Raw genomic sequence first — 23,168 nt, forward strand, 5'->3', positions numbered from 1 at the left:
TGATATGAGAATCCTCAAAAATATCTTCTGGAAATTATGGGAGCTAAACAGCTACATAAAAGTGAAAAACAAATTCTTACTGATACTGTGTATACTAGCAAATTTATTTGGACACATAGGAGACTTAAAGTGTACAATATTCTTTACAATAATGTTCTATATTCAGCTCTTGATTCTGATGAAACCAAAGCTTATATAAAGAAACCTTTAGGTTTGTGTGTGTGTTTTATTGTTTGGTAAATTGCAGGACCTAAAGTTATGTAACTAGATTTACTATTTTCACTCAGTAGTGTTCTTCAACTCTACTTTTTGCACAAACCATATTTTTCTGTTTTTTTATTTTCATGTTTCCAACCCTGCTCTTCAGGACCCACAGTCCTGCATGGTTTAGATATTTTCCTGTTTCAACACACCCGATTTAAATAAATGAGTCATCACCAGGCTTCTGCTGAGGAGGTAATTCAGTCATTTAAATCAGATGTATTGGAGCTAGGACAAATGCAAGACAGTATTCCCCAAGGAGAAGGATCAGGCAACACTAAATGTACTGTTATATTAAATATGCTTTTTTTAAAAACAGTCATTTTCTAATAGTACTCATGTAACAAGTAATACAGAGTTTTTACTGCTTTAAAGCCAATTTTTCATTGATTTTGTTGATCACCAGTTTCAAAAATAATTACAGCAGCAGAAAAATGTGACTAGTGTATCAAGAAAAGCTATGGAACAAGAAAAAACTAAATCTTAAGGCATTAAATGTATTGTATTTACACATTTATTTAGCACCTTTTAAAACAATATTGTTAATTTTTGTTAGATATATACAATGCATGAGTCAAGCTGACATTCAAGCGCTAATAACAGTTTTATAGAGTTAAAACAATTTCAACAACAACAAAGTTAGATTTTTGATAATTTAGAGACATTTAGTACAGCATAATGTTAGCAAAACACTGTTTGTCATCACTTTTTTCAAATGTATCAATTGTACACAATGTAAGCACCTAACAAAGCATGCAAAAGTCTTTTTAGGAAGTTTGTTTGCAAAAATAATCAAATCTGTCAAACATGTCTCACATTTTGGCCCCAATTTATCTCATTACAAAGTCTCTTAGTTGCCTGGCACACACATTACTTGCATGAAAGGTACCTTAATGTAATTACAAAGCTATAAAACACCATGCATTTCACACATTGTGGTTTAGAGGATTTTCAGACAAAGAAATAACTAGATTGTTTGGAATAATCTCTACTTCTCTAAAGCCTTTTAATCCACCAGCACTCAACCAGGAGCACTGGAGATGCAGTCAGTCTCTGTGGGGAGCTCACATGTCGTTTCTCTTGCGTTCACTCCCTTGGCTTCTGATGACGCCTGACCAGCCTTGCTCTTCTCCTCACTCCAACTGTAAAAGGAGAATCAGTGTTAACTATGGGACAATAAAAGAACACATTGACAAACCAAGTCAAAAAGGATCAATATGAAACTTAAAAAAAAATGCTAGGAAGAACTCACAAACAGAAAACTAAAGAAGCTAAAGCCACAAAATACATTCTTTGATTTGACTTTTGTTGGCTTAAATCTTTTCATATTTATTCTACTTTTTTTACATAAACAAAACTTTTACCTGGACCTTTCCTGGCAGGAGCAAATCCTTTTCCCGCTGTTAAATGAGTGAATGCAACACAGTCAGTTATGCAAGCACACACCAAAATCTGTGCAAACCTCAAGTTTTGCATTTTCACCTTGAATGATTTTGGTAATTCTATCTGATTCCTCATTGACCAGACTGGGGTTTCCAAGGAAGTCGGTGAACTTAGAGAAATCTGGGCCTGAGCAAAACAGAATGTTTAGATCCAAAATGCAGAACAATGTTCGCACACAGAATTTTGCACAGACAGTAAAAATATCAAATTCACTTTCTCGTGAAGTAGTCAATCATCCCATTTTTAAATCAAGATTTACAATAAGGGTTATTACAAGAAAAAATATAAATATTTTTTAAAATACCCAACCTGCAATGATCTGAGGCTCTTTCACCAGGATTTGTCCACCTTCAGATGGACAAAAAAGAAGAATGAAAGCCGTTTGTTGACTTAAAGATTGTACTGACACACAGAGAGACAGACAGACAGGTGCATAAAACCCACAAAAGAAAAACTTAAAACTTCCAGGACAGTGGACCTTGAGGCCTGGAGTTTGACACCCCTGGTCTAAGTAGTCAAGCCACTATTTGTGTTTTATCATGTTCTGCAAAGTTTAAATCATTTACCTTGACTTCAGAATGAAACGCAAAGAAAATGATTCTCTAACTATGTTACCTTAAATGATGGTTAGTAAGGAAATGCAATAAATAGTTTATATTAAATAATATTCCATTATCAAGTGGACCAAATATGCCTTTGTCAAAAGAAATTAAGGGCTGTAAAAATTTCTAGACTCTTTTTTTTAAAAGAAACTCACCTGTTTCTGTTCTCCTTTTATCTGCACCAAGGTCCATGCCTGTACCTAAAACATCCCATTAACAAATACACTGAACATTTTGTTAAATTCAAAGATTGTCATTCATCTCATCACTTTACTTCTAAACTTAGAACTAAAAGTATGCAAATTTGTGTTTTGTTAATTATTTCTTTGTTGTAATAATGCTTTTTGACAATAAATCTTATACTGTTGGAAAGCCTGTTTATTTCCCCTTAAATGGTACCACATTTGTTAGGAAAATGCATTTGTGGGTTGAGCAGAAGAATCTGTCAATGCCAAACATCTTGTTCTCCTGCTGACTCTTGTTTGGTGTTGTTTATTTAACAAATGGGCCCTGACAAGCATGTGGACGAACCATACACAGTCACATCAGCCTGGCACCTTCTCCTCATGCTGCCCACCAGATTGGTCACACACTACTGTGAAATGGCAACCCATTCGTTAAACAGCATTTGCTACAAACCAGCAAATGTGGTTGTGTTGGTCACTCTGGAACAAACAGCACGTCCAAGTTGATCCCGTAGGTGTTCAAAGGGGTTGAGTTCAGGACTGCAAATATGCCATTCCATCCTGCCCAATCCTAAACTCTGAAGTTTGTCAAGGGTGCAACCCTCATACTCAACCAATATATATTCCTTACAAATGTTGCACAATTTAAGGGGAAATAAAGAGGCTTTTCAATGATATAAGATTTATTACTTGTAAATTTATTTAGTATCCTTTATTTAACCAGGCAATTCCCATTGAGATCTCAGATCTCTTTTTCAAGGGAGGCCTGGGCCTGAAGGCAGTGCAACATGCATGTTTTTAAACTGTGGGGGGAAACCAGAGTGCCCAGAGAAATCCCACCCAAACACAAGGAGAACATGCAAGCTCCACACAGATCCAACCCAGGGTTTGAATCCAGGACCTCCTTCTTGCTGTGAGGCAACAGTGCTAACCTCAAAGCCGTCATGCTGCCAACCAAGAAGTATGGTTTAACCAAACACAAATTTCCTTACTTTTTGTGCTATGTTTACAATATGAATGATATATTCATTTTCTGAAATTATTGTTAGCTTACCGCTTATAACTCTTGTAACTTTTTTGATAGGCTGTCGGCCGATGACTCTTGTTACTTTTGTGGTCGAAGGCTTCGTCTCAACTGTCTTTGTTATTTCGGTCATTGAAGACTCACCCTCAACAACCACCTTTGAGGCCATTGGTTCTGCTTCGATGACTCTTGTAACCTTGGTCTTGGGCGGCTGCCCTTCAATAACCCTGGTAACCTTGGTCTTGGGTGGCTGCCCCTCAATAACCCTGGTAACCTTGGTCTTGGCCGGCTGCCCCTCAATAACCCTGGTAACCTTGGTCTTGGGTGGCTGTCCCTCAACAACCCTGGTGACTGTAGTCTTGGCCTGCTGCCCCTCAATAACCCTGGTAACCTCCATGGTTGGCTGTCTTTCAATGACTCTGGTCACTGTTTTTGTTTTAGGCTCCTGACCTAATGAGAAATAATCAGTATCAATTATGAATTTCAGAAAAAAAGTTAACCTTATCACACATTATTGATTTTGAGATTTGATATAAGCAAGAACATGCTAGTGTTTTTTTTCAAGAAAATTATAAAATATTTTCTAAAACTAAAACATGCATTAATGATAAATAGTCCAATTTCACGTAATTTGGCACACTTGCAGACCAACTATGGCTGTCGAATTGATTCAGTTTGCAAAAAAACAGCACATCTAATAAGCACCAGAGTGAAGCAATTGTGTTATCAGACAGTTGCAAGAGCATATGAAAGTCAATCAAAGCAGTGAGACACAAAAGATACCTGGTTAATGTATTTTCTTTTTGGCTGATAAAATTTATATGGACCTTAAATTAGAGCTAACAGATATATGATTTTGTAACAGGTAATCTGTTTTATGATCAGGAGTCCTTTGATATAATGCCAATACTAGTACTTAAAGTTTTTAAAGAAAGCCATAAAAAGATGAATAATTTACAGTCAAGAAAAAAAGAAAATCCACCATCTTTCAGTTCTGGGGATTTACGTATCAGGGCAAAATAAAAATAATCGAGATTATTCCAATCTAACTGTAGAAAAACAGCAGATTCCACCATGTGATTAAACTGCAGCTGTTTTCCTTAGTGCATTTTAGTGTTGCAAGACTCAACATGATCTGGAGACAAAATAGGAAAATAATTCAGTTCATGTCTGAGAAGCTTAAAAAGTAAAACAGTATAAGAACAGTATAATATGATGCTTAGTTTTTCTTGCTTTTGGAAGAGCTGACAAATTAGTCATGTTCACTGTGACATTTGTGCACATCAGAAACCATCACAGCTTGGGTTTTCTGGTTTTATAGCTCTACTAAAGCACAATAAGTAGATGAACCAATACTGGATAAATGTGCTGTGATTCAGCAACTTGGTTAAGAAAAAAATCTCCTTTATACATTCTGTATTTGATGAAAAACAGGGTTCTTGGAAAAAGAATGAGCTCAGTTCTAACACCGTCGGGAATACATGTCAAAGTTTCATCGAGCGCAACATTCACGTTCCTTTTCGTGCACATCATCAGTCCAAATCCTTAAAATAAAAACCACAGAGTTCCAGAGTTACAGCTCTGCAATTCATGAAATGTGCCAAATTACCTGTAAGGACTTTATTTCTGCTCTGTTGACCTAATATGTCAAAACTTGCTTCTGTTTATGTGGAAGTGTACCAAGAGTTGATCCAGCTGGACGAACAACATCCAAAAGGCCTTCATGAGTTTGACTTTAGTTGGTTAATTAGCCCATCCCTAATGGAAATGATTATCTATCCCAAGACTTCCAAGTGAATTCAGGCAATAGTGAGAGTGGACATTCACATAACAAACTGATAAACAAGGCAAAAGACTAAATAAAATGGTATTAGACTTGTAAAGTGCATCTGGTATCGTGAATGTCAGTTTAAAAAGCTCATTGTTGAACAAATTACACTGATTAATTTTAAAAAACACTCACACTTTTTAAAATGAGCATCAACAACAAATCCATAATTTAGCCAATAGGCCAGGGGTCCCTGAATACATCCAGGCTCAAATAGAGTCTTATCTGGACCCAGATTGGTTGTTAGATTTCAACTGAATTATTATAACCTTGGCATGTTTTCAAGCATTTACAGTAATAAATTTTAATCTCTCTTTGCTTCCCTCTGCTTGGAGCTATAAGCAAAAAGATTCCAGCCTGTGAAATGGAATGAGCATAATAAAACTAATCCATGGGTGAGTGAAGTAAGGCTGTTATTAAAAGTTGAGAGGGAAAATATAGTTTTTTTGTCCAGACCGATGGACTCTTGTTTATTTATTATGCCTGCTGATATGAACACCCAATATAGACCTTTGCTTGTGAAAAGTTTATCTCGAAAGGACCTTTCTAAATTGCAACTGAAAACCTTTGGCCTAGGCTATTTACTGTACATGTAAATCTTTCAGTCATTTGGTTAGTTTTAGGTCTTACCTTCAACATAATGAGTGGTTGTGATGGTTGTCTCTATAAAGTAAAGAAATCAGTTTTAGTTTGTTGCAGCTTAATACAATTATACCACATCATCCAGGAATATTGTCAGGAATGGAAACTTACTGATGAAGGTGAGTGGAATTTCAATGTATGAATATCCAGAAATAAACTAAGGAACAACAAGAACAACCAAATGTAATTTATGGGGCAAAACAAACATAAAACAGAACATTTTGGTCTCTCATATTTACACATTTATACTTTTACTTCTGGTACCTTAAACTGGATGTGCTTAATTATCTTCTGCAACAGACTCATGATGTCCTGACTGCCCACAGGAAGCTCTATAAATAATGTGTAATGCATACATATTAGTACTTGTAATATATTGATGCAACATGTAATAAAACAGGCTGTATGCTGCTCTCACCAGCAGGATATAGAACATTCTCCACAGCATGGATCACACCATTTGTGGCCATCATGTCACTGTCTGCCACATCCATTGAGTTCACAAAGATTGAATTATTAACCTGTGAAAAAAAGAAAAAAAGAAGAAAAAAAATTGAGAATGTTCATATTTTTTCTCTTGGTTTGGACTTTTTTTGTTTCTAAAAACAAAATATTGTACTGAGATGTCCAGATTTTATACATTTCAAGACTATATGTCTTGAAAATAACATTTCAAACTGATTTGGAGTGAAAAGTCATTTAGGCCATGTTGATTATTTTACAAGAGGTCTTATTAATAATTTGTTGTAATTTAAAGATATGTGTCAATTGGTGTCTTCTTTTGTTTATTTTCTCCAATATTGGCACCAAATACCCATATGTCTGCTGATTTATCCCTATATCCATCAAGACATTTTGGACAACGTTGATTCATAACTTGATAGCTCAGTAGCAAAATGAGGGAGGAAGCAAAAGTGAAATAACAGCAAGTGCAAAGCAGAAAGGGACAAATGAAAGGTGGAGAGAAGCTGTGTAGGAGGTAAAAATAGAGGGCAAATGCCAAAAGGGGGTGTTGATAGAAAAGACAGGAAATCAGTTTTTTTTAATACTGGCTGCCCTCCAGACTCTGCTGTAGATTTTCCAGCTTTGAAGTAGAATAATACATGGCTATGATTCAAATGTTTAAATGAGAATGTTTGAAACGATTTACTTCAACTCCCACTTTATGTGGGTCATAAAGTTTGATTGCACACTAAAATATGTTGCATTTAAGGAAACTCAGACCCTTAGATGAAATCCAATTTACATTTTCCAAAATTGCACAATACCTTAAGTTAATAAAAAAAAGTTTGCACATAAAATCTAGCCCTAAGTAGACTTGTTTTGGGGGTTTAATTGTAATTATAGTACTGAAAATAAACATTTTTTAATTTTTATTTAAATGTACAAAAGGATGTAGCATAACTTTGTTGTTAAAAGATTAAATCTTTTAGCATATAGAATGCTAAGAATCTCAAGAAACAATTTACTTTTATTAAATGTAAAACTTCACTTTTAGTCAATAAATTGTAATCTTTTAAGTTGTAGATTGTTGTAGACTTTAACACAAAACTTTTGTCCATAAGTACTGTTTAAACCTATTGTAAACGTTGATTTTTTTTTTTTTTTTTTTTTTTTTTTTTTTTTTGTGGTTTAGCTTAGATAAGTACTTGGTGACAAATGAAAATGCCTGATTGGAGGCACATAGACTGTGTGAATGTGTGTAAAAATGCTCATTATCTACGTTCTATGTCCACGTTTAAAGTTTCCATCAGTGTGAAATGACAACTAATTTCCCCAATGACTGGACCGGAAAATTCACTGTTACCACTTTTCTGTGATGCCAGTTTTTCCAGTAGATTGTTCAGTATTTGTGCATCATAAAGACAGATTCATATAATCACTCATTCACTGCCTACTGTTAGTAAGGGCACGGATTCTGACAAAAAGACTCAAAGATTTTGCCGTACAGATTTAACTTGCAGGTTGCTGCCTTGCATGGATTTGAGCAGATTGGTAACTCTCTGCTCCAATCCTCCATTGATGAAGACGCCATCACTGAAGTGGTAGAGAAGAATATTTCTCAAAACATTCTGGTCACCTGCCAATGACAGCAAATATGATTCAGATTAAGCAGATTTGTGATCATTTTTGATCACTTAACTTCATACTAAAACAAACTGAACAGTCTTCAAAGATCAGTGGCAGGAAATTGATAGAGTACTAACTTTTAAGCAAAGCCAAGTCCTCTTCATTAAGGCCCTCAAAGGCATCATCAGTTGGTGCAAAGACGGTGTAGGAGCCCTCTTGCTTCAGTAAATCCTCCAGGCCTGCTGCTTCCATCAGCTCCAAGAAAATCCTACATTTATTTCAATAAAAAAAAGTAGAAAAAGAAATCATTTAATTAAATTAGAGCACAGGACTCTTTTATAAACTATAATGGCATGTGTCGTAAAATTAGCATGACTTCTAAAATTAATAGTCATAACATCCCACATATTGCAATAACTGCAAAGGAGTGACATATCTTATGAGTTTTAGTTTGCACAAAGAAGATATGTATTTTTTTTAACTATAACAAAATACTGTATCTTTTATACCTTCTAATTTTAAAACATTTTTCATTAAGGACAACAAATATATAAACACTAATAACATTTTAATGGGAAAAATTATGCTAAAAGAAGAAGCAGAAATGGAGTTCCTACTTGAAGCGCCCATCAGCAGTCAGGAGCTCATAGATCGTTTTCTCAGCCGGTCGGATCAGGGACTTCATAAGGTGGAGGGCTCCATTGCGTCCCTCCTTACTGCCACGCACCATACATGCATTTTCTATGCACACAGCCTTTAAAAAATACCCAAAGAATACAGCTTTTAGGTCTTGTAGAGACTTTTCAGATCTGGAAACTATTTATTTGATGTGCACTGTCCTTTTTGATCACAATTAATCAAACTAAACATTGCAGCGTTTGGGTGAAGAAATGAATCCCATCTGATAGCAATGTCTCAACCACACTAGCAGACACACACACACTACTTCTGCCAAGAACTGGACTAATTAGCCACCTTAATGCATTTGTTTATAGCTGTAAGAGCAAAAAATATTGTCAGCAGAGAGCTTAACCAACTTCAGATTTCCACTCTGAAAGCGGCTGATTGCTGTCTTTCAGCTTTAATTTGTATTTGTTAGAATCTACTTAAATGTCACATACAACACAAACAGTTCTCACAGTGCGATAAATGAAGACTCTGAGCGTTTTGCCAGAGAGTGTTTCCAGCAGCTGTCCGTTGAAAAGCTCACTCAGTGTGATTTTCAGCTTCAAGAGGTGGTTTTCCAAAATAAGCCTCAGCAGCGACTTGTCTGAAATCACTTTATCTGCGAAGGAATCAAAAAGTTGCAGTGTCAAAATAATATGGAATATATAGGAGGTTGGACTGGATTAAAAAAAACAAAACATTCTGTATTCTTAAAAAGTCAATAATGCTGTAAGTATGAAATTATTTGAAATGATTTAAACTCATTATGGGAATGAATGTCATATAAATTTGGAACTTTTAATGATTTTTTTAAACCATTTATTTTTAGGGTAGAAAGATCATACAACATAAACTTAAAAGAGTTATTAAAACAAGAACTGGGTGCCCATCAGGGTCATAATTTCACATACAGGCCAAAATACACATATATTGACCTAAATCTTTAAATAAGTGGTGCTGAAGGGTCTATAATGTATTTGAACTTGACGAGGCCAAGCCTATTAACTTTGTGTTTGACATAATGTTTGACTGCAGATGGTAGTTTCTCTTTGCGAGCATAAAAATGATTTGTTTGATGGCTCTCATTAGAGATAGAGGTTGTTAGGATGTTCGGGACCAACCAAGAAATCACCAGTGTCAGTGTTGACAGTGAAGCCAGTTTTACATCCCTGAGGACTGAGGCTGCTGACCAAGAAAGAAGCGCCGGCTCCAAAAAGCGATACTTTCAGCTTGACTAAAATTTGCAGCTGCCCTCATGGACAAGCCAAACGCCTCATGGATAAAACGTTTATGGTCAGATGAGACAAAGATTGAGTAATTTGGCCACTGTGGCAACAAAATAAGTTTACAAGAGTCAAGGGGAGGCTTTCAAACCTAAGAACACTGCACCAGCTGTCAGGAAGTTGGTGGTAGGCTCATGCTATGGGGCTGTTCTGCTGCCATTGGTAATGATGTATTGTATAAAATGAATAGAATAATTCAGAAAGAGAACTACCTCCAGCTTTTTAACTCCACCTCATATCAACAGCTAGATGCTTGAAAGACAAATTCAAACTTTTTGAAAATTTGTGGAGTTTGCTTAAAAGCTGGATTATTTCCAGGAAACCAACCACTTTAAATAAATGAGTGCATGTAAATGTCTGAGCAGAACTGTTTGCTTTCTTTCTTTCATATGACCTTGTGTAGACTCACCTGTGAAGACAGTATTCAGTGGAGCCAGAAGGGTGTATTCTGTCTTCAAACCCAGAGCAGAAGATAAATCCGTTTCTCTTATGAATTTGCTGAACTCTCTCTGAGAATCTCCCATCAGTTCTTTAACTTCCTTGGCTGATGTGAGTCATGAAAACACAATAAGACTCAAAGAAAAACAGTTGAATAAAATAACTGGGAAAGAAAATCAAGATTGCTTTACCTGAGTTGGGAACAAGCACCTGGTCTATGAGGTGAATGACACCATTGGAGGTTACAATGTCCTTCTTCAGCACCATCTTGATGCCGTTGACTGTCAGACTGTCACCATCACAGCCGATCTCTATGGTGCTGCCCTCTGCAGTCTCGTACACCGTTCCTGCCATGATTGCTTCTGCGCACTGGATGCTGTTCAACAAGTGGTTGTTCACCAAGGCTGAGGGGATTGGTCAAAATGTTTTAGAAAAATGCATTGATTAGAGTTTTTGCATCCAAGATGCATGTTCTGACTTTATTTAGGAGTACTTAGCCAATTTTGTCAAAAAAATAAAACATAAAAATAACAGTTTTGTCTAATTCAACTGTCAGTGTTCAAACCTGAAATGTAAAAGTACAGCGAAGACAACATGGAGTTCTCTGATTCACAAAAGTTCAAATGAAATCATTTTTTTGTGCTCTGATTTATTTTCATCAAAAGTTCCATTGTAGCAAATATAGCTCCCTCTTGGAGGCTGTCCTAGAAAACATGGTCAGCATAGCATTTCTGAGAATTTAACAAAGGTTTATTATGTTTCTGGAGGAAGCAACTCACTAAAGAGGCTTTCGTCATGCTCATGATTATACTGTGACTCCTGACTAATCCTGACTATCAATGTGAGGTTTTTGAACATACTTATAATTAAAAGCAAAGTGATTTGTTTTGATGGTGCTCATGTTTAGACATCTTTTCAGTGAGAATGTGCAGAATATGTCTGAAAAAATGGTTTATGTGGTTTAATTTAAATGTTTCATTTGAAAGTTAGACACTATCAAAACCTTGAGAAACTCTGTCAAAGGCATTTTGAAAGTCCTGCACAAACATTTGGGCAGCCTTGATGTAAATTTCTTTTGGGCACAGTAAGGCGATCGATGCGTAGGGGTGTTTTTTGGAGATTTAATCGGATGTGGTGCAACAGATGTAAAACTTAGCTGTAACTAATTTATGTATGGATTGTACAGCTGTTGAAAATATGACATTAGTATCACTCAACTCTTTGTCATATTTGCCAAATTAAAAATAAAAATGGTTCTCTGCATCGTTGTTTCTTTTAGAAATGTGTGCATATGTAGATACATCTTGCATTTTCACCCTCCTTGCCTGCTTGGGGTTTTAAAGACAAGATAGAGAGCCTAGCATCCCTCTCCTAGTCTCTGGATCCAAAACATCAGTAAAAAAGTACTCCTCTGTGGCGTTAACTTGCAGGAACTGTATCAGCTGGATTTGGCACACGTTTTTATCTTTGCAAGTGTGTTGTGGATAATGACCTAAGACTTTTGGTATGTAACAGTAGTGTGATTTATAGAAAGGCCAGCTGTGAAGATGGGAGGGAGTGCTTGGCCTGCTAGATTAATTGTGTTTTATGGGTAAATGGAGAGTCTGTATTCCTGTCAGCACCATTGTGAGGTTGCACACATGCACACCGAACATTTGAGCTACATATTAACATTGGCATGTTAACATGCTTAAAATTACAATGCCCACATGTCGCTGCCAGTAATTGCCTGTGTCTGTGTGTGTTTGATTGTCTGTCTACTAGCAAAATATCTCATGAAGCACTGGATGAATTTTAATACAATTTAATGATACAACGGAATGAATTTTAATAAGTACTCATTGGATGTTCATCTACAACTGATTAACTTTTGCAGTTCCCAAATTCAAGATGGCTACAGTTAATTTCCCTTAGCAAACTCAAAAAAGAATATAATAACGATAATATATGTTCATCCAAAGACACCTTCCTGAGAGAGTCATTAAAATCCATCCTTTGGTTCATGAGATGTCTTAATAAAAGATAGACAGACAAAAGATAACACACACTCACACACTGGGGAAATACATTAATGCCTGTCTTTCATAGTCATAATAAAAGTCTATAAATATTTTTATCTTGAATATAAAGGATGTTGATTCTGGTTTTATAAATTGTTTCTCTTTTTATATTTTTATTGACTCTGAAAACCTGAAAACAAATTCACCAGGAACCTAATATAAACTTTGGAACATTCAGTTTTTTTTTCAAATAATAAAGTCATAGTTTTAAATATAATTTATAGTTTACAAGTGAGGTAAATTGCTGGACTATTTTGGAAACTTTTTTTCCTAATTATAATGCAAATTTTTGTTGCTAGTTACTATGTTCTGGAGAACGTTTTACAGGAGTTTTCTTTTATTGCGTTAGCTGAGCAAAGAACTGGTAAAAGTTATATAGAACTGACAAGATGTTTTGAAATGAACATGACATCGTTTTGAATCAAAGTATGCATTGTGATACACAGGTAGAAAATATATTAGCAGGTGTGAGCAAAGGTATGGGAATCACATTAAATCTTTCCATTATTATCTCATTACAGCAGCTCATTTACATACCTTTAATAACAGCCTGGTTTTCAGTGATGCTCTCCATGTAGCCTGGGCTCAGTTTATCAAATGCATCATTAGTTGGAACAAACAAAGTATAATGACCAGGCTCTCCCAACTTGTCCATCACTTCAGAAGCGAATGCTGCATCCTGAGGACAAAACAAAGGACTGAGTGTAACATGATGCCATTTTAAGAGACATCACACTGGTTGCAACAGTTCATGATATTGATTTGATGGCATTTTCTATATAATATTTTACATACAGTAAAAGTGGAGAGATCTTCATCGTTTTCCAGGTAGTCCTTGATGGTGCCGCTCACAGAGCTGATGACTCGATCGATGATGTGCACCACACCGTTTTTGGCCACCTGGTTACCGTGTATGATCCTGGCACAGTTCACAGTCACAACCTTAGCAGAGAAGAAACGCTTTTATAATCCAATACGATCAGGATTGCACCATTACTTTTGGGTGTGCTGTATATAGACTGACCCCATTTGAATAGTGGTTGATGTAAATCTCAAGGTCATTGTGCATTGAAGTGAAGGTCATGTCATTCTTCATGTCTTTGGTCATCAATCGTTGGTTCACCATGTGGTAGTGAAGCGAGTCATACAGGTCAGTATTCGGATTGTTCTCTAGAGCAGACTTTACACTCTGAGGACATAACGTTGTTTGAGAATGATAAATTAGCTTTTTTGTAGATTCGTAATATGAATGCATATGAAAACCTCCAGTTTACTTACAGTGTCCAGCTCATCCCAGGCATCGTTGCTTGGTGCAAAAAGGGTGAAGGAGCCTTTGCCTTTTATTTCCTCTTTCAGGTTTGACATGTCAGCATATTTCTGTGTGGTTGTAGCCTTTAGAAGCTCCAAAGTACCATAAACATCGTCAATGGGGGCCACTAAAGGGTGCAGGAAATGTAAAAAAAATGAATTGACACTTCAGATTGACTTTGAAAGGAAACTACAGAGAACAATGTTGTACCTGCAGGGCATCCTTTCTTGTCTTCCAGCGCCATGTACCCAGGACAACATTCATATAGGATCTCACTGGCAAAAAAGTGCAATTAAAGACAAAAAAATATATATATTAGAATTATGAATAGTTTAGGTGGCTGGTTGAGCCAAAAAGAGACCAAAAAATCTAATCCAGATGTTGATGTAAAATCAAAGAAGACTTTCACTGCTTCCTAAGTGCTTACAGTTGGGGAGCTGCGTGTTGTAATTTTTCAAGATTTTGGCAGCAGTGTAAATAAAAACAAAGTGGAATAAGATCAAATGCGATTGTAATGTGAGCTGAGAGAACAATGGAAACTTGGCTGATAAACTAAGCAAAAGTGGCAGCTAAGAGAAAGAAAAACAACTTCTGGATGACGGATGAGGATGACGATTGGTGTGATCACAGCTGGCAGACAAATAATCTACAGACTGCAGGAACAGCTGATCTTACTCGCCAAATTCAGTCCAAAATTAGGCAATGTGCTGAAGATAAAGAAGCAATGGGGTAAGAAATAATTAAACAAAGCAAACATGTTAAAAATCAAGCAAAACAATTAATCTAAAACTGGCTTATTAGATAATTTTATTGCAAAGAAGAGCACAAAATCGGTAACAAATCAGGTAGCGAAAGTTTGGACCCACTTTTACGAGACGCCTTAAAAATTAAGGTAATGACATTTTTAGTATGCCTTGCAAAAACAATAAAACTTCCAAAAAGGATGAAAAAGGAAATCCCTGGTTACCAGCATGACATTGAAAACATATGAAAACCTGTGCCAAACTAAAGACTGAAAGCAACCGCTTTCTGTTCAGGAACACAAAAAGAGGACAGGAGTGCCTGCTGCCCCCTCTGACCTTATTCTTGGCTACGATTCCTATCAGTGACGAGATGGCCAAGAATAACAAAGAGCTCGTACAAAGTTAACTCCTTGCTTCCATTTCATGGATTTAGATGGTTGGATGGGAGGGACAGCTCATAAAAGAACTGGGAAAATAAAAGAAGTAAACATTCTGGCAGGAAGCTGAGAGAACCTCCTAACACTAAACAGGCTGAAAGCGTGTCATTGACCAGCACTCCTCAGAGACTTCGATATTTCACAGGAACTCGGACTGGACTTCATTACGAGTTATGAACTATACTTATGAACAACAATACTGTGAGTTATGACTCAGTGATGGAGGCAGAATTGAGTGGGTTTCTCATGCAGTTTGACTCTGGGGTCTGCAGGTTCACACACATCTTCAGAGATGCAAACAAAGTGAGTGAGTCAGTAATGGAAGCTCAACAATGACCCAGCACAGAAACAGATGCAGAGCTCTTGAATCAATTATCTGGGGTTCAACCCCACAGACGTTATAGGTTCCAGTTGGAGCTGTCAGCATGTTTACTAAAGAGATTTGTTTGGAGAGATTTCCTTAGCACTTATTACACAGCTTTGAAGTTTGCTGCTTTCTTTTTTTAATATAATAAAGAACTGATGGATGCGTTGCTTTATGTAAAAGCATAAAACTTTACATGTATAAACGCAACATCACTCACTTTCTCGATTCATTTTCTTAAAACGCTCAGGTTACCCTCACTAATCAACTTTATAGTCTCCCTGTTTAGACACTGATTATTTTATAATGCTAAAATACATAAATAGTGTTGCATACTCTGCTGGCAGTCAGCGGAGTATGAAGTCACTGTTCCTTGGCTTGTTCCCTGACAGGATAATAGATGCAGAAAAGACCAGAGACAGAACAAGCCAGCTCACAAAGTATGTGGTTTCCAGATGAGCAAATGAGAAACATAGTGGGGGGGAAATACACAAAAACACACACACACAGAAACACTAGGTGGGGTGTTCTGGCATTGCATTAAAACTGTAACGGTTAACAGCAGTTGGTTTTCACCTCCAATATCTCTGTTGCCTCCTGACCTTTCTATTGCCCACCATCAAAGTTAAAAAGAAGATAATGTTTTTGCCTGTGGCTGTGTGTATGTGTTTTAAAAATGCATTAACCACTAATTAGACATTAGCAACTTATTAGCAGCTACAAATAAACTCCATATTAAGCCTCAGTGTTACGCTTCTTGAATGCTGTACCTATAACAAAAAGACATATGTGGTTCACTTGAACTTTTTGATGCTCAAGCTGAGTTATTTCAGAAAACTAACGCGTAAAACTCCCAGCAAAGTAGCACTGTACAAACAGAAGTTCACAATGTAAGTTTAATTAAAATAAGCGCACATTTATGTTTGAATAGGCTAATATATTCTGCATAAAACAGGTCTGAAGCCATGGTGGATATTTAACAATTGAAGTCGTGCAGAGAGAGCTATTAGAAGGCAGTTTTAACAGGTTGTTTTATAGTATGTACCAATACATAACAATAGTTTACCCATGCACTTTTACACTAAACCAAAGTCAGTGTACATATAAAAATGTCTTAACTGATATCCTCTCTTAAGCCTTTCCTGACATCTGCTGATTCTTCGGCCAATATTGAATGCTGGAAGGCACAAAAAGTGACACTTTGGACTCCAACCTGTTTCCCTAATCACTCATCAGCATCCAATCCAGCTGAGACAAAACCACAGCTGCAGGCAAGGGTGGATTACTTCTACTGTTGCTCAAAAATGTCTGAACTGCTGCCACAGACAAAGGAAGATGGAGTGGTGACGTTTCTGTCATAAATTTGTTTTCAAGACCTCAACCATATCCTGTAGTTTTCATGCACTTTAAAATAAAGACTAAAACCTTTAGGAAAAATATATTTTTAACAATTATTTAAACTATTCAACCATGTTTTCAGCAGAAGAAAACAGAAACAAAATTGCATGGTGCAGTCTACTTGTATTTCTTTATAAAAAGCATGTTCATCTAAAGGCAAGTTCTCTAAAAGAAAACAAAAGAAATCCTGTTTGATATCTTAGGCACAATACTTCCTGCTTTCCATCATTTTATCTTGTCTGCTTCCATGTGTGCTGGGTGGTTTGGGTTTAATATGATGTCATCTCAGCAATGAATTGTACTTTAAAAAAGGACTTATTGTGCTGAAGTACATAATTGCACTTACATCTGTTCTAATTCTTCTCATTTTCAGGCTTAACCACCCAGCAACATGTGTTTTAGCTGAGAAAAGTCAGTCTTTCTCCATGAATGTTCATATGTGGGCCTGGGATTGAAGAAGGGTGTGCAACTTTTTCTGCTTATCCAGAACAGCTTATGCCGGACCCCACACTCAGTTAATACTGGGTGATACAGTATATTGTAAAAAACTGTATGCGCTGAATCAAACTCAGAATTATGCCTCATGAATTTTGGTTTACCAGCATCACAGAATCATGGCACCAAGATCTCAAATTCTTTATTCCAAGAACTACACCTATAGCCCTATATTAAAACTCCCTCTAATGAAAACCAGTCACATAAATTCCTGTATACACAACCATATAAAAGCCACACAAGTCCTAAAAATCCATGCAAAGCTTGAAATCTGATAAGCCAGCCATTTATCCTGGGTTTTATACAAACATAATTAAGACAAAACTCTTTAATTTAGAAGATGTTGAAGAAGTTCAGCAACAAATATTACTGAGCAGCATGTAAAAGATTACAAGGCTTATATAGATTAAAGCTTGTATAGCTCAAGGCCTTGGCCAGCGGGTTGCAGAGCAAGCCCAGGCTGGAGACGAAGGGTGGAGTGACTAAAGACAAAGACTGGTATTGTTTTAGGGTGCACTGTATGTGGGATATCAATGCTTGGAAAGGAAGTTAAAGGTTCAGATAAACTTAGATAAAGAATATGAGCGTCAAACCACAAAGTGCTGGATCAAGTTCTTTGCATGAACCCAAACAGACCCTACAGGCACCTTTGCTTGTTGGTGGCCATCTTTATCTGCTAAACATGTCAAAGCTGGGCGTGGTCTGAACCTTGGTTAGATGTTTGTTCCTGGGCCCAGTGCAAATAATAATATTAAAAAAAACTTGTTTGATTCATTCAGTGTTTTGGTAAAGACTTACGCCCTCTTGCCGCAGATGGATTTTTTGTACCAGTTCCTACAGGTGCTGAAGTACTTCTTCTTGGTTCCCTCGACCTGCTGCACAGCACACATGTTGGGCCTGTAGGAGAAACAAAGAAGAAGGAGGTCAGGGGAGAGATATGAAAATAAAATTTAAGACAAAAAAGAAAAGAAAAATGCATGATGAGGAAGACAACCAATGATATGGTGGGAAAGAGGAAGATAAGCTAGAAAAACCTCTAAATAAATGTATACATAGAAAAGATATCAGTAAATAAAAAGATTTAAAAGAGCTAATGCCCATGTTTCAATGCAAATGTTTTTGATTCAGTATTTTTCTTCAAATCAACATTAATTTTTTTAAAATTACATCCTATAATTAGGTGCAAAAATTAATTTTAAAGTTAAATTTTTATTAAACTACAAAGTCATAAAATGCAGGAGAGAAAAATCTAAATGTTCAATGTTTTTTTTTTGTTTGTTTGTTTTTTAATATCATTTCTTGTGACCTGTTCATGGATAAAGTGCTTTACATGATTTCAAACCAACTTTAAACTGCATTAAGCTCCTTCTGAACACACATTTGCCAGCTTGTTGGTGATCACACATTATCTGCTTGTAAACAAATATTTCTTTTTTGCCCAGTTCTGTTTCCCTTACCCTTCGTTCCTGGCCCGTATGCGGCTGTGGGACAGTATCTTGTCATAAGCTGAAGAATCCACACTCTCTAGAAAACAGAGTGCCACCACCACTAGAGTGACCACCAGCAGCCGATCCATCCTGCACAAGTAATCAATCCTCTGTAGTTTAAGGCCACTGACACACACTGTTTTGGTCTCTTAAAGTCACACACACATACACAAGCTTGCACCCCTTCCAAATAAACCCCACACAGAAGATATGGAAACACGTACATGAGAGGGGGAGGTTTTATACCAAAGAGCTTGAATCTCCAACCCACCCACTTTCTCTTTCACTCAGCCACTTGCCTTTCCCATACCATGACGTCCTGCTCTTAGCCACACACATCCTTCCTTTTAGTCAGAATCCTTCCTACAGCACACACTCATTGTCTCCACCTCCATTGTGCTGTTTCCCACCAATTTAAATGGTGTTCTTGACCACCATCACAACCCAGATCACCGAGGACACCCTGTAATTCCAACTCCATACGCCGCAATGACAGCTTGACTTTGAGCTGGCTTTTAAAAGAAGTGAGAACTTTGATAAATTCAGAGGTTTTGGACTAAATGTTTGTGAAGACAATAAAATATGCTTGTATCATAGTGTAAAAGGATGTATAAATGGTGAATTAGTTAACCTAATTGAAGTGAATGAAAATGATCTACCTGTTTTCAAAAATCAACATTAAACACACACACTTAAAGGTGTTATTAACACCTTTAAAGTCTGTTCTGAAGACATTTGGAAATGAAAGCATGAAGTAAAGTTAATAGTTTGTTTTATAGGAGCTACAACAAAAGGAAACAAAGACTTATGGTGATGAATGAGAGTAAATCAAAGTTTTACACTTGACACACGTGACAGAAATCTTTATTTTATTTGCTATTATACACCACTTGGGATACTATTCTCCTCCTCTTTGCCTTTTTATGATGTGGATTCATTATTTCCATCAACTTTTTCTTTCCTCCCATTAATTCTTTTTTTATGATCCTTTTCTCTATTTATCCTCCCTGCTGTCATGTTCATCGTTCATCACCCTAGCTTTCACCCCAGTTCCAGGTTTTTTTTTCCTTTTCTTTGCAGCTGTCTCTTGCTCTCACGTTGAAGCAGGATGTGTTGCAGCTTCCAAAAGGAAAACAAAACAAAACAAAACATAAAATATCCTTGGCAAACATTGTCACCTCTTGAAGTATGACTGAAAACAGGTATGCTTCAAATTGTAGAAATGTACAGTATAATAAATATTATTTATTATAAGCATGTATTGGTACATATGCTAATATTAAATACTGTTAAGATCCAAGATCCTCTATTTTTGTAACCATTTTTGCCATTTCCTTTTTACAAATTTAGCCAAACAATCTCATTTTTACTTGAACAACTGTCAATCTAGTTAGAAACGTTAGAAAATGTGTTGCAGGTTAAAGTCGTTCAGATGCCATATTTTTACTAACCATGTTCTCAGCAGGTATTTGGTTTCTTCTTTTTATGAAACTCTCAGAAAATGTCACGATAGGCGTGGGAGAGGGACCCAAATGCAGGACGGCAAGGTGGTGAGACGATTAATTCAAAGACTTAATCCAAAGATGAAATAATAAAATACGTGGAACTCAAAAAGGACTTGACATTGCAACAAAGTCTAGACCTAAACAGGGTAAAAAACAAACAAACAGACAAACCAGCACAGAGGGAAGGAAAAGGACTGCTTAAATACAAGAGGGAGACAAAGGACCAGCGCTGATTACTGACAAGACACAGGTGAGGGGAGAGAGGACACAGGAGATGAGGAGGAGCACACAAGGAAACAGGAAACACGAGCAAGGGGGAAACAAACTAGAAATGCAAAGGAGAAGACTACACCTAACACTAAGAACATAAAGGGTATAATAAAGCAAAACTAGAATGCTGAAAATAAACAGAACTATGATAAAACAAGAGACTGAACTAACAAAAGAAACCATGTACTAATAAAAATAATAATAATACATAACTCAAGGATCCGAAATGCAAAGTCCAAACAAAAACTGTATAAACAGAGAACCTAACAGTTGTACATCTACAACTGTTAAACTTTTGGATTCAACCCAATTCAAGTTGCTCACGACAACTAACTGATCCAAAACACAGAAATGGTTATAAGTCAGATAATTTTACAGATACTGATCTCACATTAATCATGTCTGTCTGTTAGCAAAATGTCTCATGAACCGCAGAACAAATTTTATTGAAACTTATTGAAATAACCACTGGATGTTTCATCCATAACTGATTAGCTTTTAGAGTCAATCCATGTTAAAATGGCTGTCACAGCTAATTAACCTTAGCAAACACAAGGATAATGTTACAGAAATTCAGCTAAAATCAAAGTGGTAGTGGCTTAGAGTTATTCCCGAGGTATACTCCAAGCACCTACAGATCATTATTCATATTCATATCAAACTCTGGCTAATGGGCAGCATTGATATACATTCATTACTGTGCATAAAACTTAAGAAGAATTAAACAAGGCCTAAATTTTAATTTTTATACACACCTTGTAAGACATAAAGACCTGTGTGTGTATGCACAACCTTAGTCATCTCTAAGATGATTTTTATACCTAACTAGACCACTATCATATTTACCTATGAATTTTACAGAAATGTTTGAGACCTAATTACAACTCTTAATGGAAAGCAGTTCCCTTTTAGTAAAGCAGCACTCAACCATTCAGTCAACTTGGAATCTGTCACATAAAGAAAATCATATCAGAAATAGTATTTCATGGTATTGAAAAGTCTCTAATTCCTTATATCACCAGCAAGAATTTGCATGGGAAACAAGAATAACATGGGAAGATGCAGCATTACATCTAAATTTATTGAAATTTCAGAAAACAGTTTGATTGAGTTATTTCCAAAAGCATAATTAGTGTTTATTTCTTACAAGCCATCATGCTTTAATTTTAGAATTGTTTTTCAGTGATGTAAAGGGACACTAATCATCTTTTTGTGGCCTAGGGATTAAGTTTAATAAACTCTGGCTACAAGCTTTTTTTTTTTTTTTACTAATACTCTCAATAAAAACTTGATGAAAAAGGGGGGTTTACTCTCTAGAGAGAAGTTTTGAAATTAGACTGTCAGTGCATATTTGAATTTATTCAATTCTAGTTTATTACCAGCATGCTTTGTTTGGATAATAAAGAAAGTATGTCAGAGTCAGAGAGAATTTTGTACACAGCTTTAGAATGAGAGAGAGTTTCTAAAACAACAGTGATGGACTTAATTAAAGAAAAAAGAAACAGATTTCTGTTTATCCCACCTATTTTACTTTAGTTGCAGGTGACTGTAGAACAGAGGTCATACAGATACTGTATGTTGGAGACGAACAGACCTTAAATATCATATATGGCATCTCCCTCTAGTGGGTGAAACCTTCAGTACAGTTAAATACTGTCTGAACATGACAGGATAACATCATTTTTTGAACAATTATTCATCTTTTTTTATGTATAAATGTTACTTTTTACACAAACTGACACTTTACTGAAAATAGACCTTGAGAAACTGTTATTTATTTTGCTAGATAACTTCAAAGCTGAAATACATTTTTGAATGTGTGACTGTGAGGGTTTATATTTGCTGCTGTTTATTTAATGTTTCAGCTGTAGCCTTGAACACACTTTTTGCCATTTCCCTCCCGCTTTTATAAAAGTATGTTTGTCTTTTTCATTATATAAATTATTTCTATCAACCCATTTGTTTTCATATATTTTAGTTAGCTATGTTAGTCAAATCACATTTATATTTAAGTGTTAAAGAATCTGCTTGCAAAGTTGTTTTGGTTTAGTCATGTTTGGAGGATCACTTTAATGCTCTGAAAATTTGACCATGTAAAGTTCAAATTCATTATTTATTATTTATTTCATCTCATCTCTACTAACATCACTGAAATATATGGATAAAGTACAAACATATGGAGATTTATTAGGTAAATATATATATATTAGTGGAAAAATGTCCAGTCTTCATAGTCATTGTTTAAAGCAGTTAATGCTTTTTAGCTTGTGACTGGATTTCCATTCTGTTTTGTTTTTAAGACAATCAGAATAAGAAAACAAGTTAATAATATAATATTGTTCCTCAAACAGCCACTTGAGTATTCTCTCTATATAGACTCTCAAAAGAAAATGTCAGATTGAATATTTTGTGATGAGTAATGTTAATGAAACATAAAAATCAGTTTTTACAAACACCAAGCTACTCAGTCCTGTTCTTAACCTGCCATGTTATTGCTCAGATAAAAAGTGGTCCATTGTAAACTGACTGGAGATTTATTTTAGTATCTTATCATTTATATTTTAATATGATTGAAGTGATCCTTTAGTTTGGTATGTTTAACTATTTGATCAAGTTCAGGTAATAAATAAATAAATGAAATGCTGAAGTATATAGGAA

At 35.9% G+C, this 23,168-nt stretch overlaps 1 protein-coding gene across 1 annotated transcript; it reads right to left on the reverse strand.

Moving 5' to 3' along the window:
• Positions 1 to 757: 757 nt before the first annotated feature.
• Positions 758 to 18,955, reverse strand: LOC108237035 (periostin). The gene is made up of 23 exons (XM_017418203.3): positions 18,706 to 18,955; positions 18,047 to 18,145; positions 14,022 to 14,086; positions 13,781 to 13,938; positions 13,527 to 13,691; positions 13,298 to 13,444; positions 13,040 to 13,181; positions 10,634 to 10,846; positions 10,414 to 10,548; positions 9,195 to 9,340; positions 8,673 to 8,809; positions 8,193 to 8,323; positions 7,935 to 8,065; positions 6,404 to 6,506; positions 6,250 to 6,317; positions 6,097 to 6,142; positions 5,974 to 6,006; positions 3,546 to 3,965; positions 2,462 to 2,506; positions 2,014 to 2,052; positions 1,744 to 1,830; positions 1,626 to 1,661; positions 758 to 1,403 (listed from the first exon to the last, which is right to left on the reverse strand). The coding sequence occupies exons 1-23, from the start codon at positions 18,822 to 18,824 to the stop codon at positions 1,348 to 1,350; spliced, it is 2,721 nt and encodes a 906-aa protein (XP_017273692.1). The 5' UTR covers positions 18,825 to 18,955; the 3' UTR covers positions 758 to 1,347.
• Between the last annotated feature and the right edge of the window lie 4,213 nt (positions 18,956 to 23,168).

This window comes from Kryptolebias marmoratus, linkage group LG13 (genome assembly GCF_001649575.2).
Source record: "Kryptolebias marmoratus isolate JLee-2015 linkage group LG13, ASM164957v2, whole genome shotgun sequence".
In the NCBI taxonomy this organism is placed as follows: Eukaryota; Metazoa; Chordata; class Actinopteri; order Cyprinodontiformes; family Rivulidae; genus Kryptolebias; species Kryptolebias marmoratus.

Bases quoted from the DNA above. Each gene is read 5' to 3' on its own strand.
- LOC108237035 (XM_017418203.3), bottom strand. From the start codon at position 18,824: ATGGATCGGCTGCTGGTGGTCACTCTAGTGGTGGTGGCACTCTGTTTT. The intron at 8,066-8,192 runs GTTAGTACTCTA...TGTCATTGGCAG, and splicing joins GGACTTGGCTTTGCTTAAAA to GTGACCAGAATGTTTTGAGA. The intron at 6,007-6,096 runs GTAAGTTTCCAT...TTTACTTTATAG, and splicing joins AATTCCACTCACCTTCATCA to AGACAACCATCACAACCACT.